At 37.4% G+C, this 18,268-nt stretch overlaps 1 protein-coding gene across 1 annotated transcript in view; it reads right to left on the bottom strand.

The window, feature by feature from the left end:
- Positions 1–18,268, bottom strand: part of ARHGAP15 (Rho GTPase activating protein 15) — a 474,106-nt gene that overhangs the window by 150,078 nt on the left and 305,760 nt on the right. The window contains exon 11 of the mRNA XM_083348755.1: positions 11,504–11,581. Coding sequence (XP_083204881.1) covers positions 11,504–11,581 — 78 coding nt within the window. The remainder of the gene's footprint in view (positions 1–11,503; positions 11,582–18,268) is intronic.

Below are 18,268 nucleotides of genomic sequence, written 5' to 3'. Positions count from 1 at the left end.
ATATAGCAAAACTGAAAGAAGGAAAATCTTACAGGTGTGATAAAAATAAATACACATAAAATACATCAGAATTTTCCTGAATAGTTTGCCAAATAGGGAGTTATAAAGTGGGTACTTGCCTCCTTACAGGAAGCAATACGACAGGAAAAGAGCTACAGATTCAATGGATTCTTCTCACAAGGGCATAAACCCCTTAGCTCGTAAGGGATTTATTTATTTGTTAAATTTATTTTTCTTGAAGAAGAGCTGCAGAAAGGATATGGCAATGCTCTAATGTGAGTGCTCTCGGGAATATACAGTAGCAGTTAATTAGTTTAAGTATCTTGATTACGTAGGATAGCTTGATCCAGTCTCTAGAATATTGTCAGAAAACAAAAAAAGGCTTCATAGCCTATAATCAGAATGGTCACTCCCTAGTGTGGGGTTTTTTTTGCAGGGATATCCAGTTACAAATACCTTGATTTCTGATTGTCCACCATGCAAAGGGTTTAGACCTTCTGGGGGAAAAACTCACAATCTTTGAGCAGTGAGACAGAATACAAATACGTGTGCTTTCTTCTACTTTAGGCAGACCTGCCTCCTTCTTTAATATTGCATAAGGTATGCTGCTAGGATAATGTATATATTTATTTAATATGGCCATCATCTCAGTATGTGACTTTGGATGACTAACAATGTATAAACACAGTAAACAAAATTATAAATAGCATACATAGCAGCTGAGAGACTAACCCACAATGACCCTAATCAACCTCCTAGTTAGCATAACGAAGAAATGGACTCACCTACACCATCAGGGCCTCAGACCTATTGTCCATCTAGCACAGGCTGGCCTGAAGTTTAGTCCCCTATTGAGGATAAATCCAATTCTAAGAAGACGTGAAGAAATATTCTTACTAGTAGGATGCCAAAAAAAGAAAAAGAAAAAAAAGACAGCTATCTAGGAAATGTTTCAGATAAAATGGCAAATTTCCTTATAGGATAAACCATTTTAGGAAGACCTTGCACCAGCCCAATCTGAGACTTCAATGGAGTAGTTAATCCTGATTCAGTGGCTATAAAAGTTAGCCTATTGCAGCTCCTTGTGGTTTACTTACTTACTTGTTTGTTTTATATCCCACCATTATTATTTTTACTCAAGGTAACAAACATATCCAGCACACCTTCCTCCTCCTGTTCTCCCCACTACAACAACCCTGTGAGGTGGGTTGGGCTGAGAGAGAGAGTGACTGGCCCAAATTATATCATCAGATTGGCAGGCAAGTCAAGCAGATCTTATACTGAAATCAGAAGGAGTGAACAACACTGCATCAGTGCAGTTAGGCAAATAACAACACTTTCTGAGTCAGTGGCAAGAGTTGTCATATCTTTATTGCAACACAACTAGTTTATTAAAATAAACTCTATACAAAGGATTTGGGACAGCATGCAGCTAAGCAGAATATTATATTGAGACTTAATCACATTAGTAGTAATGTCATTTTTCAGAATTATAGTAACTAATTTATGTCATTTTTCAGAATTATGGTAAAATATTCATTTTACATTTTAATGTCCTACGTTATTTAAGCTTTGGTTGTCTGAAGGACTACATTGGCTGCTATTATGGGCCTGCCCAGATAAGAAGACATACAAGAGATCCATTTAAGCAAATGACTGCTCATTATCTACATGGGACAGTATTCACTCCTAAATCATTTCCAAGCCCCTCCCCTGCCTTTTAATTCTGAATTTTAATTATTTTACTTTTGTTTTTAACTGTTTTTATTATATATTTATGTAAAGCTTTTATATTTTTATGTCTATGTGTACATCCTCAGAGTCACTCTATAAGGGAGGGAGGGAGGTGGTCTCTAAGTATGATAAACGAAGAAATAAAACTGACTTATTTTGGAGTTCTGATTAGTCTTAAATTTATGTCCTCAGCAAAAAATACCAAGCTGTATCTTTTTAATTTAGTATTGTAAAAGTTTTAAACCATGTTTTAACATTAGAAAATAGTTATTTTAACTTTTTAGTTTGTAATTATTGAATTATATTTTAATTGCATTTTAATTAAATTGTTTTGGTTTTTATTCTTTTTTATTGCCTCCTTGAAGGCGATTTTGGGATAGGAGGGTTGGATATTAAAAAATCTAATAACTAGCTTACCAAATAAATGGTAGCAATCAGTATATTCCCAATCCAGTACAAGCTGTAGAATACATTTGTTGTCCTCAATTTTAAAAACAACCTCATTCATTTGGTGAAATTACATCTCTTAGCCTTCCTTCCCAATTGCTCTTGATTTTTCAATATAATATTGAACACCCTATGAGCATGAGCTGATATGAATCCTATTTTCCCCTCTTTACAGTTTCTAAAAAGGCAAAATATCATTGCTGATGAAACAGCATAAATGAATATTTCAATTCCAATTCTTCTATTTTTTCCATTTAACTTTTGTTTTCATCTGCTGTCATTCTGTGAATATTTTCCAAAATATATGTGTTTTTCAATAGTCTATGTATCTTTATGCCTGCTTTCCTCAGTATATATTTTTGTATACAATTTTTCCATAATATATTATAATATTTTGTGCAAATATTCAAATTCTGGGGGGTCTTTTGAATATTCATACTGGAATTTCAACTCATACTGATATTCTTATTCAAACTCACTATTACTGACATTTTGCTTTAAAGCACTTATCACACTCAAAATATTGTCACTAAGATTTTTTTTAGGCATCTTATATAACTGGATCAGTTTAGCTGCCATGAATGAAGAACTGCACACAGTATTAAAATATATAGTAATCTTGATATCTTGTAATGAAGATATTTTTTATTTTGAACAGAGAAAATATATAAAATATGATGATGCCACTGAGAAGATTTTTTTTTAAAAAAATAATAATATCAGGGACTTTATTATCTTTATTATTCCTTTCTAAAGCAATGGTGGGGATGGGAAATCTGAAATAGTAGACTTGTGGTAACAATAAGAAAAGCCATACCACCTGTTGGGTTCACCTTACCCTCAATTATTGATTGGAGGAAGTCCCCATTTTTAGATTAATAAAAGAGTTTTATGGATGAGGGATGGGTCAGTTGGTGGTAGAGGCAGGGCAGGGCAGCATATTACAGTGGTGTCAGGTAATGAGAAGTATGGTGGCAGATAAGGAGTGGGCTTGTTGCTGGGAATGCCTCCTTGGTATTTAGTGCCAATCTCATGTTTTGACCCTTGAACTCAATTTATTTACTTGTTCAGCAGATTTGTGGAAGTCTGGGTTTCTGGCTGCTGCTGTGGCAGCCCAGGTTTTAGGCTGTCAATCAGCTTGTAATAAGGCTTGTCTTATCATTGATTTAAATAGATTAGATAACTTTTATTGTCATTTTTTACTGTGGGCACATTGGCCCACATTAAAAATGAAATTTTGTTGCTTACACTCAAAAGTGTACACATACATAACACACATTTAAAAATGCTATATACAACATATGTATGAACCTATACCTTTACATATAAATAACACATAAATATTAATCACTGTCCATTTTGAATACATAGCGGAAAGAGGAAGCTTAGAGTTCACAAGATTAATATTGTGTGGATCAAAACTGTGACTGAATCTGGATGTTCTGCTTCGGATATCACAAAGCCTCCTTCCAGAAGGTAACAAAGAAACCAGGTCATGAAGAGAATGTGTAGTGTCCCAGACAATCTTCCAGACTCTGCTCAAGCAACAGTTTTTTTAAAAAAAATGTTTTATTGATTTTTTTTACAATAACAATCCTTAGTACTTAGTATACAGCATGTTGTCTTGGATCATATATTTTAAAAAAAAATCAACAGTAGTTAATAATTAATATTTATTTTTTTGTAATTCCATAATTAGTATATTAATTAATAATATATTTCTTTGATCTTCCCTTCTCCCAATAGTATTCTCCTTCTTCAGCCTTAAGCAAATATAATTCTTAATGTTTTCAGTGCATAAATGGTTAAATATAAACATTTTATCATGTTTGTACAAATAATAATAACGTCCATGTATGACTTTTTCTTATCAACTTGTGTTGTTTTTATAAAAATCATCTTATTAGTCCACCATATATCCTGTTTTCATAATTCTTATTTAACCTTAATTTCCCCTTAATATCCAAACAATTCCTATCATAATTTTCTAAATATTAATCATCTAAATATCCAGATTTTCCATTTAGATACACCATCCCAATGTTTTCATATTGCATAAAAAATAGGTTATAAAAATACTATACTGCTTATCTATTTTATGACATCTACCTATAACATCTTTTCTGATCAGTTTATATTTCACTTATATTTGTAAAAGTTAATTTGTTAAATCACTATATATCCTATTTTCAAAGTTCTTATTTAAGCTTAATTTTCCCTCAGTATTTCAGTCATTCCTTAGTCCTAATTCTCTTCAATTTAATTTACCTTTAAATTTCAAATTTTTCATTCACATACATCATCCCAATATTTTTACATTTTATATATTATGAAAAATACTATATTATTTATATATCTTATCCAGTGCTTTTTTTGTAAAAGAAAAAGGTGCCGGAACCCACACATGTCATACAACCCGCCTTGCCTATCCTACAAGGTTCCATCCAAAAAAGGTGCCGGAACTCTGTTCTGAGCATTCTATGAGAAAAAAAGCCCTGATCTTATCCCTCTTATATGTAAGGCCCCTTTATATCCAAAATTATCTGTTCTTTTAACTGTATTCAAACAAGTGTTTGCTCATGTAATACTTTATCTGGTAGGGCGAGTCAAATCTCTTGAATCTGTCTCTGGCCTTTTTCTTTTGCCAAGTAGCTTTGCAAGTTGATATATTCTGCTTGCCAGGAAGTTCTTGTATTTTTGTAAGTATTGTTGGGAGAAGACAGGATGTGTAGAATATATGCTTTTTGTCTCCCGAACTCTAATGATTTTCCTGGCAGTTCTATAGTCTATTTTGTTAAATCTTCTTTCTTATCCTCAGGTTTATTTTGATGTTCTGATGAATAAAGTATCTTTTCCATTTTTATTGTTATGCCAAAGTCTTGAAGGTTTTTTTTCCTGTTTGTGTTAAATTATAATACTCTTCATTTGTAGCTTCGCTGATTTTCTTCTAGTTTATGTTCTTTACCTTCATTTTCTGAGTGTTTTTTTTATTGTGGGTTAGGAGTAAGTATTAAACATGGTTTTATGTCATTTTTTGATAAGTATGCAATATCCATGTTGTCTCCCCCTTTCATATAGTCCTTCATCAGTGCCATAGTCTCTATAATTAGCCTTATCAAACCAGCCAAACTCAGAATCCAAACAGCCCAATTTTGTATAGTTCTAATCTTTATATATAGTTTTTATAATCCACCGTATTTCCAATTGTCAAGGCATCAATAAAATTAATATTTCATAACAGTTTTTATTCAGGGGTCAGTTGTCATGACCACGGAGACGTCCTCAGACAAGCGCTGGCTCTTTGGCTTTGAAACGGAGATGAGCACCAGCCCCTAGAGTCGGAAACGACTAGCACACATGTGTGGGGGAACCTTTACCTTTACCTTTTGTCAACCAGTCAAAATTGCAATTCAGTATATTTAGCCACCTTGAGACCTTCCTGTAAATTCCCCCCTAAAAGATTAGCCCAGAGTCAAAGTTTTTCTTTTTCTGTAAACAATTCTTGAGTTTAGAGAACAAAGTATTTCTTTTCCTTCAGACACTGTTTAATCTTATGGCTGGCCCAGTATGTATTCTTTCTTTGTTACCACCCAGCTGTCTTCTGAGGCTTATTAAAGTTCAAGGGAACAAATTATTCTTTGTTTCTGGGAGTCTTGCCAATTTCTGAGTCAGTGTTGTCAATGTTCTATGTTCTAGTTCTCCACTAGGTGTCAGTAGTTGTTTTTCAGCTTTTTCAGGCAAAAAATATTATTATTTATTATTATTTTTATAGTTTCATCAAAACCCTTTAAAATATAATCTTAGAAGTTTTTTTAAAATTTCTAGATTTATCCAGACTGTAGTATTTTAACTTTGATTTCAATATATTTCTTTCCCCTTTAAAGGTTAATTTGCTGCTTCCATCTATGAGGGAGTGGTCGTGTAGTCCCCTCCCTTCACTTTCAGAGGTTTTCTTACTTTGGGGATCTTTCCCAAGGACTTAGTTACAGAGTAGAGGAGAGAAGATTGATACTTTCACCATTTCCAAGCACACTGTTCACCATTGTCCTGGTCCGTACTCTTAGACTTCAGCCGCAAGTAGCTTGGGCTAGATGCTGGTGTGCAGCTAGCCTTTCTCCTGTTAGGTTAGAGAGTTTTCCCCGGATCAAACAGAATGACTGCCATCATTTCGTGATCATCAGGTTTTTTCGTTGCCTCTCCGGGGCAACTTCAGACCCATTTAGGATCCCCTGGCAGGGCGAAATCAGCTGTGGGGTACAGAGCTCTGCAATCCTGCAGCTGTGTGCTACAGTGCAAAAACCAGAAGTCTGCTCAAGCAACACTTTTATGCCATGTCCTGGATGGAAGGGAGGGAACTGCCAATAATCTTTTCTGCCATCCTCACCATTCTCCGCACTGCCTTCCTATCTGAAGCAGTGATGCTTCCAAACCAGACTGTAATGCTGTATGACAGGATGCTCTCGATTGTCCCTCTGTAGAAAGTGGTAAGGACAGGGGAAGGAATATGTACTTTTCTCATGCAATGCAGAAAATGCAGGTGCTGCTGTGCTCACTTCACCAGTGTCTCACTTCACCAGTGTCTCACTGAGCAACCAAGCCAGCCTACTCATTAACTGCACACCCAGCAATTTTATGCTGGAAACCATCTCCATGGGTGAATCATTAATACACAGAGGAGCATGGCTGTGCTTACCTTTTCTGAAATTGAAAATGATCTCTGGTTTTACCAATGTTCAAAAAAAGGCTGTTTTTCTTATATGAGTTCACCAAACCCTCAACCACCTTGCAGTACGCACCCTCATTGACATCTTGAATAAGGCCCATTATTGTTGTATTATCTGCATACTTCACAATATGGTTGGTGGCAAACCTAGAACAACAATCATGGGTCAACAGGGTGAACAGCACTGCACTTAGGATGCCACTCTGAGGAGAACTTGTGCTCAAAAAATGGTGTTAGAAATAATTGTTCTAGCTCACACATACTGGGGCCTGTTAGTAAGGAAATCAAGAATCCTCGTGCACAAATGAGTGTTTAAGGTCTAGTTTGTCTACTAGATGTCACTTTGAATGTACACCAATCGGCATACATCAAAATGAAATTTTGTTGCATACAGCTCTCAAAGGGTCACCACCTCCGATATATACTTCTTGTTCGTGGCCCGCTCAAATTTCACATTGTCCATTTTAGTCTCTAGGGAGTGAACGATGGCACACAGGACAAATGGAAATGGGGTTCCATGTGGATTAGCCCTCAAATTCGCTTGTATTCTGACAACCTCGCCTTCTTTCCTTTTTCTGATCCTGACTCTTCCACCTTTTCCTTAAAGAGGCCTTGCTTCTTTTCGCCCCTGGAGCACGCTGCTGCCACCACCAACTCCTCCAAAAGCCTCTCTCTCTTCCTCTGGGCCTGCTGACAGCCTCATCCAGTTCCTTTTCTCCATAAGCTCCAGGACCTCTCCTCCTCTGCCTCCTCTGGAAACAGCCCTGATTTGCAATACAATCCATCACTGGGCCAGCAGTCAGATCTTGCTGCTGGTAGAACAAATTCAAACAGTGCCAACGACTTTTAACAGTCTCACCAACAGTTCCAAAACAACTAGAAACTCACCATGCCAGCAAAGATTGTCGGTCGTATGTTGTATGTTACCTTAGTTCCACCATGTTGCTCAAACACATTAAAATCTTCCTGATCATGTGGCCTATAGCCCTTACTATCCCTCCCAAAACTATTTGCCTTCAAGAGCCAATGCAGCCGCAGCCATTCTAGATGCCAAGGAAGTCAACAAACAGCAAATGCAGGTGAGTATTTCTTTCCTCTAAGTGCCCCAAGCTCAGATCGATAACAGAAGTAATAGCATCCGCTATAGAGTGATTTGGTCGGTAAGCAAATTGAAGTGGGTCAAATGCTAGTGGGAGGCTAGATACAATAATGTCCTTTATCAGCCTCACAAAGCATTTCATAATGAGGGATGTCAGTGCAACTGGACAGTAATCATTGAGACTCATAACTGTAGACTTTTTTGGCTCTGGCAAAATAATGGCCATCTTAAAACATGATGGAACCACTGCCTGCTGCAATGAGAGATTGAAAATATCTGTAAGAACATAAGCCAGTTCATCAGCAGATTCCCTGAGAATCCACCCAGGGATGTTATCTGGGCCTGCTGCCTTCTGAATGTTAACTTTCCAGTGTTTTCCAGACAGAGGTGACATCAAAGCTAAGCACTTGCTCGTCAGGATTGAGCAGAGCTTTCCTAGCAGGGGTGCTATTTGAGGCCTTGAAAATTCCAAAAAATATATTCAGATCATTTAAGAAGTCTGTGTCATCCTTCCATCTTGATGGGCCCACCTTATAATCTGTAATGGCCTGGATTCCTTACCACATTTACTGTAATTCTTGCAGAGAAGGCTGATCTGGTTTTTATCACCAAGACCTGCTGGGGGCCAGAGAGTGGAAATGTGCACAGATAGATATAGAGTATGGCACCTGCTTAAATACAGGGCAGGGAATGGGTATAGCTGTTATCATCAGAGAATTTCTGGTGGCCTCCAGGGACATTGGTCCACAAGTGCTCAGTTGTGAAATTATTTTAAGTTGGTCTCAAGGAACAAAAATGCTGTTGCTATACCAGCCTCCCTGTTGTGTAGCAGATTCCCTGCCCAAGCTCCTGGACCTAACTCTGGCCTGGAAGTGGAGTCTCCCAGACTTAAAGTTTTGGGGGAATTCAATTAGTAGAAGACAAAGAAACTTACATCCCAGTGAATACCAGTCCAATACAGGAACTAGACCATTGGATCAAGAGAACTCTCAGTGACCTCACCAAGAAAGGCCAAATCACCAAAGAGAAGCAGTGGTGGATGAGAATTAAGAATCTAGAGAATTAAGTGGTGGATGTGAAAGAATTAACAAAAAAGCTTAGACAGCTCACAGGGGGAAGCATATACTTTATGAACTTCCCATTACAGGGTGTCTAAAGAATAAAAAAAAATGTGACAATAGATGAGGATGAAATCATGGCCCCATTTGATGTCACAACCTTTTTCACACCCATACACCCAGAATTAGCCAAAGAATCCATGACTGAGCTGCTCCATAGCACACCCAACCTAATGATATACACCAATACCCAGAATCATGGATCTTATCAACCTCTGACTAACCACATACTTTTGATTCAATGGGCAAATATATCAACAAATCAAAGGACTCCCATGGGATTGCTACTTTCAGAACTCAAAGCAGAGCAAAATGAACTAATTTATAATTTACAATTATTTCCAACTACATAAATATTTAGAAGAGGAAACCACAAGGAAATCTCAATACTACATATTAGATTTGAAACTGAAAAAACAAACAAAAACAAAACAAAAAACAAATCCCAGAAGAGGACAATGACATCATTTCTGCACTGTTGCCTAGAAAATGTGGGTGATGAATCCATATAATCAGCAAGAATTGAGGTTAACTCAACAGAAGCTCCCTTTTACTACAATATAACCCAATAGATAACCACTAGTTAGATAAACAATGATATTACTGTAAATTTTCATGAATTTAACAGTGATATATTAAGGGGCTTTCCAAATTTTGGGTCTCATACTATTGGAAAAGTATTCTACACTGGCAAAGGTTCTCAGGTGATTATCTATATATATCCCTGGGGTCACATAAAGAAAAGATATGAACTTTGGTGTAAAGCAAGAGACAACTGGTTTTTGGCTCAGGGTTCTTGGGAAATTCTGGTTCCTGTCTCCACTGTATGAATTAGAATGACAAGTATTATTATATTCTGAATATAAAGAAATGAAAGACATACTTATTTCGGGAAATATGTTTTATGTCAACTTACGCTGGCTTGGTGCTCTCAATGACCACAATGGTTAGGTATGATGGGAGGTCTAACTCAAATACCCTGAAGTGCAGCATATTGGAATTTAAATTTATTTATTTAAGGTGAAGGATCTAAATGAAATGAAATGACATAGCAGAGATTCTGTGAGGCTGTAATAAATATAATTTTATACTCATTCTTAGCTAAAAGGCCAAGACCTATAATAAAGATGAAAGAAAGATTATAAATGGGAAAAATGTGCCACAATTTTGAAGCAGGCTAATCATCTAAGCCTCCTACAGTTTCAGATTTAGAGCCATAACAACTATACATTTTCTTTAAAAATGAGCGTCAGGAATATATACTGCTCCTTTTCCAAATATTTGATGGTCTTTTGCCTTTAAGTTGAACTATATCTAAGGATTTAATTACAAAGAATACTTAGAAGTATTATTTAAATCTTCCCTTTCTTAATTGTAGCCTTTTGCTTCTATTTTATCCAATACTAACACCAGTGGTATTAGTATATTCCAATACTAAAGTGCATTGCCTTTTAATTAGGAAGATAACATTTGCCAGTCACTCTCTTTAAACATATGGACTTGAATAAAAAATATTTCATTAATTCGGTATGCTATTGTATTCTTGCCAAAGATGCTCTTCTTTCAGGTAAAATGATCATTTTAGGCCAAGCATAACCTTTTACATAATGGTTAGTTGGGGTGTGTGTGAGTCTGCAGGACCATTAAATCCTTGGAAGTCTGTTTTCTTATTGTCTAAGATTGATTTGTACATATGTGGAAGAGCAATAGATCTGTTTTTTAGTATTGCAGAATTTGTATATACGTGGAAAAATAGTAGATCTATTTTTAGTGAAGTCACAAAAAGCTTAAATTTATCTTGACTATTCCTTTATTTCTGTCTCTTCTCTTATTATTACACTATTGCTAAGTGCCTTGGTTTTAGTTCCTTCTCCCAATTGTGATAATCCTTCCATGTCCAGTCCTCTTTCTACTGTGTAATTGAGACTGCAGTATAGCAGTAGCACTTACACTATATACTGCTTCACAGCCCTCAACAATCTGGGTCCTCATTTTACTGACCTCAGAAGGATGGAAGGCTGAGTCAACCTTGAGTCGGTGAGGATCAAACTCCTGGCAGTGAGCTGAATTTGCTTGCAATACTGCATTCTAACCACTCTTTATATTTATCAGTATTCTATCTCTGAAAAGAGATAGAAATCTGTTTGCCTTTTTTATTATCTTTCCTTTTCTATAAAATGTGACAATTGCATCTCTCTCTCCTCTCCTCTCTTCCAAACTGTTCTTAGATATGGCCTGTATCTGTTCACTTCTCCTCTCTTTTGTAAAATGCCACTCATCATTCTGTACCACTAACGCACCACAGCTTCTAAAATCCATTGTATTGTCATTTCAGACTGATAAGTACTAAACAAAACATTGCGGGGCAAAGGAATCACTTACCTTGATTGACAACAAATCGTAACTTCTGTATCGTTGCCAGATTGCCGCTGACTCTGTATATTCCATCAACATCCAGACCTGGAAAATGAAGACATACTTCGTATTGGCTTTGGTGAGTATTATGCTGTCTGTCAAGAAACTACAACTGCTGTGATAAATAAAGAGAAATATATACTTCTGTGAACTCCTTGATAATAATTCACCCGATATTCTGTATAGCTTTTTTCCCCTCAGGCCTTTTGAGTGTTCTGGATTACATTTTACAGTTCCAATTACACTTTAGCACTAGCTGTTCTCCTTAGGACTGATGGAAACTAGGGTTGAACAACACCTGAAGGACTATATAGTGACTGTATTTTCTTGAAACAAAGAAAAAAGAAACATCAAATGTCAAACAATTAAGCGTGGAATTTTGCCTCTTCATATAAATTCAGCACACTTGGATCTCTGAGTACTATATGATATGATTATATTCTAATTTGGATGGCATTCTGAGGATACTAAGCAGAAATACAAAATCTGATCTTTGAGTTGCATTAAGAGAACATAAATAGCACATTGTTATTTTCTTCAGCTTTTTCCCGTTACAAAGCCTTACTTCACAAGGTAACTATCATCAACTATCATAATTCATGGTGATATTAACAATGATTAATTTTAACTTAATTTCTTCTCAACCAATATATTTATATCTCATCTTTATTAGTAGCAAAAATAAAGTCTTACTTTATTAAAACTTATTTATTTAAATAGATAAAAAATAAATTTAGATTTAGCTGGTTTTCATCTGCTTTTACTGTATAAACTAGATTTTTAAAAAACCGTATAAATCACTGTTTAGGTCAATGGCATGTACTGTACTTAAGATACAAACAAACAAGTTGGTTTGGAGAGAAATATCTCATCAACGAATGTCATCACCAAATCTGTAATGAGTAAAAATGTGTTTCTGCTTTGACTGACAGAATCAGAGTTTGATAATCTTCCTTGAACTATTCTAAATCTGGATAAATGTATCTGAACACATTTCAAGTATATTTGTCCAGCCAGGTTATATTGGTATTTTTATATAAACCTTTTGCAATGTTATTAAATATGACCCGAGCAATATGCACAGGTAGCCCTTGACTTACAACAGCTTATTTAGTGACCATTCACAGTTACAGCATCACTTTACAACTGTTGAAGCATCCCCATGGTCACGTGATCAAAATTCAGACAATTGGCAACTGCCTCACATTTACGACGGTTGCAGCGTCCCGAGATCATGTTATCACTTTTTGTGACCTTCTGACAAGCAAACTCAATGGGTAAACCAGATTCATTTAACAAACATCTAATTAACTTAACAACTGCCATGATTCAATTAAAAAGGTGGCAAGAAAGGTTGTAAAGTGGGGCAAAACTCACTTAACAAATGTCTTACTTAGCAACATAAATTTTGGGCTCAATTTTGGTCTTAAGTCAAGGACTACCTATAAAAAATGTTATATTTTTAAGAATGCTTTTTTTTTTTAAAAAAAAAAAGTAAAATAGTTCCAGTTAGCAATTCTTTGGGATGTTATTCAATATGGCAGCATGAAGATAAAAGTTGAAACAATATGTCTGCTAAAGTGAATATATGCCATGTATTTTCTGGTTTATGTCAGCAATGAAAACCAAACTGTTCAATATAAATTGGTGAATTTGGATATCGGTTTTACAGCTGCATAATCTTAGCTGGATTAGAAATTACTTATTTAGAAAATAGTTTGAGGCCTATTGTTTGCATATGTTTGAAGGAGAAAGGGGGAACTGGGAAACAGTACATTTAAAAAAAAATGGTTGATCTTAGGCATTAAACTTCTGAACAATTTTCAAAGGAAATACTTCAACTTCAAAGCAGACTTTTATCTAGAATGAAAACTATCTAACAGTCAGGGTTTCTTCATGATAGAGCTTAAAATAGTTAAGGGAATAAAAGATAAAACAAACATAATTTCAAATTTTGTAAATTTACAGATGGCATTAATGTTGGCGGTAAACACTATTCTATCATGACACCCAGTCACTACCATAAAATCCAATTTCTGTCTTAATATATGCTGACTATTTGATGTTTCAAAAAGGTGTTTATCACTAAGACATATTTCTAGCCTTCCCTTAGAGCACATCGCTGTTTCACCCTCCTTTTTTTATTTGAAGGAGCTTTAGATAATATGAACAACCCCCATCCCTATCCCATAATCCAAATTGTATTCAAGATTTCAGTCAAGAAAAAATGCAGCTGTTGCAACTTATTCCCACCATAAATCTTAGAAGCTTTCCACTTCATATCTAGGATAGCGATTAAATATTATTTTTCTTTCCAATGAGCCTTATATAAAAATACTCAGTTTATATAATTTATAATTTACAAACCATGGCACTCCTTTTCAATTTATTTCTATGTTTAGGTAAATGCTTCCACCTAAATATATCCTCTAGGACACTTCTATAGGCTTTAACATTTTAGCTCATCACATTTAAAATACTGTAGTGAAGGCAGTGTGTATTAATAAGCAGCTGTCCATCCTTCCAACTTTTAAAGTACAGAGGTGGGTAGCAGTTGAATTGTGATCCCTGGACCTTCTTCAGCATTAAGATTCAGAGGAAAATAGTTTTTTGCTAGCTACACGGCTACGTTTTTCAGGAGAAATCTGGCCATACAGGTTCAAGCTAAGCTATGAAACATGAGTGAAAATAATGCAATGTCTTTCTGTGCAACTGATCTGCCTATGTTGCATCTCCTGGCCTCCTAAAACTTCATTAAGCATTTTCAACCAACAACGATTTTCCACACCAGAAAGTACACTTTCTGTCAATCTTCAGCTACAGTATTTTTTTTTCTTTTCGTCAGTCTCCTTCCCATTGCATAACGATAGAATGTTTTATTCACTATATATAAACCAAGAAAAGGGGCAATCATAGAAAAGGTAGAATTGAACAAACACTGATTATACATTTACCTGTGCACTTATAGTAAGATTTACAAATCGCTTTGCTTGGGCCTTAAATTTAATTTTCTGCGCTGCCTTGCTTTTGTCAAGTGAGAAGTTTTCATTTCAATAAAAAGCACTGTTGATAACAGCAATGTCAGAAGGTTTCCACGAAGAGCTGGTTGTGACAAACTGACAGAGCATAAGCTCTGTATGTGTCTTGTGTCTATCTATGTGCTAGGAAACCTGTGCCATTAGTAAGTTTTTCCCCCATTAATTTAGAAGTGGTTCCAGTAAATATACCTGCTTATTTAAAAAAGAAAGAAAGAAAGTATTTGAAAGTGGTTTTCAAGTGGTTTCCCCCCCCCTTCTTTCTTTTTTTCAGCTAAACAAAATGACTTCATTGTTTCCACGCTCCATTTTCTTTTAAACATTAGCTGGGATGACTGAGGCCGAGGAATGTGGGAAAATGGATTCCCAAGCCATGTCTATCCCTTCTAATTCTGAGCTTCAATTTTTGGCTTGGCTTGAATCACATTCTCACATTTCAGTATGGATCTCAGTGTAAAGTGATATTTTTTAAACATTTCTTTCACTCATCATGGTATAAAAAACAAAGCAACTCTACTCTTTCAGCAAAATTCTTCTTCTTCGTGCCCTCCTCATCCTCTTTGTCTTTTTTTTTAAAAAAAAACCAAAGGAATGAGAAAATTTTGCTTTGAAATGAATTATGGAGGGGAAAATGCTTTGAAATGAGCTGCGCTTGTTTTTTTGTTTTTTTTTAAAGTCCGCTGTTTGTAAATCTTGTCATCTATATATCAGAAATTCCAGCTATTTTCATCTGCTTGGCTTGAAACTGCTAGGAGGCAGGGCATAAAAATTAGATGATTCTAATCAGCATGCTGCTGAAGACACGTTTTGCTACGGGAGAGAAAAATCAGATGTTTAAAATCAAACTTTCTTGGTTCACAGAAACCCTTAGTGTCTCTGAATTTTTTTCCACAGTATTTCTAGACCAAAAGACCTTTGAAAGCCCATCTTTGCAGAGACGTGACATTGCAAATGGAAGTCACAAAACTCAGCATTGCAAATGGACGTCGCAAAAATTTAAAATATCCTATGGTGCTCTTGTGAATTTGTTCTGCTGCCCCAGAGTGCTGCAGCAAACACATGTAAAACTTTTTCCATCATGAACAATGAGCAGTAGTATTTAAACATCACTCTTAACTGTTTACTTTTGAAATAAAGAAGCTTTATGACAATACTGTATTTAATTTTTAAAAACCCACAAAGATGTCAAATGTGTCATTTAATAGGGATTGACATTTTATCACTTTTTAAATTAACTTTATATGCAGTCACTCTCACTGTCCAAATCAGTTTGTAGAGAATAGTAACATAAATAATAATGCAAATTATTTCTTTCATGCCAAAATTGTTTCCGTGAGATGTTGAGAAATCTGCTTTAGGACTTGTTGTGTATGTAAATAGTTATTAACAGGGCAAGCAAGAGATTGCAAACACATTGCAGCTTAGCAAGGTTCAGAGCGGGAAATTAAGGTGCATTCATTGGACGCCACAACCTAGGAGCGGGAAAAGAGACTCCATTGATTGGTTACAGTTCAAAGGCTTTCTCTATAAAAGGGTTGCAACATTTGACAGTTGACAGTTGACTTTGTGTATTCAATAAACTCGTTCATTGTTAAACCACTCTGAGTCCTCGTCAATTAGAACCAAACAACTGGCGACGAAGGTGGGATTGACAGAAGACCAGAGAACCGCGGAATTGTCGCGAAAGGCGGCAAATTCAGAGCGAGTCACAGTCAACCGAGCGGCCGCGGCAGAATAAGAAAAAAATTCTCCGAATGGCGCAAATCGGGTCATTGAAGGAATTCGACCCAAACTTCCCTGAAGACTGGGAAGAATACATCGGTCAAGTCGAAGGGTTCCTGTTAGTGAACGGAATCACAGACGACCGTAAAAAAGCGGCGGCATTATTGACGATCTGTGGCACACCGGTCTACAGAGTCGCTGTCGGATTGTGTCAACCGCAACCAGTCTCTAGCGTGCCTTATGCCGACCTCCTCGCTAAATTAAAGGTCCACTTTACACCCCGAAGGTCCGAACTCTTTTGGCGGCGCATCTTCGAAAAGAGGAATCAGAGACCGGGAGAGTCCATACAAAAGTTTGTCGCTGCCGTCAGGGAAGCCGCAGTACGATGTAAATACGATAATTTAGAAATAAGAATTTGGGACAGAGTAGTACTGGGCTTGCGTGATGAACAACTACAAAACAGAATAATCGCCAAACCCACCGGCGATTTGCAGGAAGTGCTCGACGAACTTCTAACTTACGAGTCAACCGGGTATCGCGACCCCCCCCGCAATAGCATGGCAGCAGCGCCCGAGATCAACCAAGCGGGCTATGTGGACTGCGGGGAGGTGGACCAGCAGTGGGAGGAAGAGATCGCCGAAGTCTCCAGGCGATTTGGAAAGATGGCACCTAGACAACCCAGAAGCGAGGGGCCCGAACCTGGCCGCCGTCAACAACCCGCAACTCCGCAAAGACAACCGACCGGAGCACAACGACCGTGGCGGGACACCGCAACCAGACCGCGCGACAACGACAGCCAGAACCGATGCGGCAGCTGCGGCGGCAACCATCCCCGCGCATCCTGCCGATTCCGTACCGCCAAGTGCAGGGCATGTGGCAAGACCGGCCACATCCAGGCCATCTGCAGAAACCGCGCTCGCGACAACCGTCTGAACGAAGTCGATGTGTGGCCTGAGGGTAAGGTAACCCCTATTGCTAGTGGCAAGGAGACCCCTAAAAACCGGGTTAAAATTCCAAATCTAGGGGAGGTGGCGCGAGTCAATAGGAGAAGGCTGGGAAGTGGTCACAATTTTCTGGATGGAAAATTAAAAATCACAGTCCTTCTGCAAGGGGTCCCTTGCAGAATGGAAATTGACTCAGGGGCTTCAGTGTCGATAATTTCCACTGAAACCCTTGAGAGAATTGAACAAAGAAGTGGAAAAAGAATTCCACTTAGTCCAACAAATATTCAATTAATGGACTTTCAAAAAAGTCCAATAAAAGTAAAAGGAAAGACCAGCCTTAGTGTAAAATTTAAGGGGTTTAAGGGGGTCTTAGAACTAATAGTAACAGAGGGGAATAGGACTAGCTTAATCGGACTTAATTGGTTCCCTGCCCTAGGAATTTGGATCGGGGGAATAAATTCAGTGATTAAAAATAAGACCCTCGAATCCGTCTGCAATGAATTTGCAGACGTATTCGATGGATCTCTGGGCATGTACAAAGGGCCCCCCATTAACTTCAACCTAGACCCCTCAGTAAAACCAATCAGGCTTAAGGCCCGAAGGGTGCCTTTTGCCTTAAAGGAAAAAATCAAGGCCGAGCTCGACCGGCTTGTAGGCCAAGGAGTATTAGAACCTGTTGAGGGCGGTTTGTGGGAAACGCCGATTGTCACACCCCTCAAACCCAATGGGGATGTGAGAATCTGCGCTGACTACAAAGCCACCCTCAACATTGGAATGAAAAAGCATGCTTACCCGGTCCTGACGGTGAAGCAGGTCCTCGCCACGATCCAGGACGCCGCCATCTTCGCCAAGTTAGACTTGGCGCATGCGTACTTACAGTTGACTGTTTCTAAAGAGGCTGCAGAGGCACAGACGATCATTACCCACAAGGGGGCGTTCCGAGTCCACAGACTGCAATTTGGAATTGCAGCAGCTCCAGGCATCTTCCAAGAAGTGATGGAGAGGACCTTAAAGGGCATACCTGGAGTATG

This window comes from Vipera ursinii, assembly GCF_947247035.1.
Source record: "Vipera ursinii genome assembly, chromosome: 1".
NCBI classification, from domain to species: domain Eukaryota; kingdom Metazoa; phylum Chordata; class Lepidosauria; order Squamata; family Viperidae; genus Vipera; species Vipera ursinii.
The sequence above is the reverse complement of the archived record's forward strand: the minus strand, read 5'-3'. Positions and strand labels throughout refer to the sequence as shown.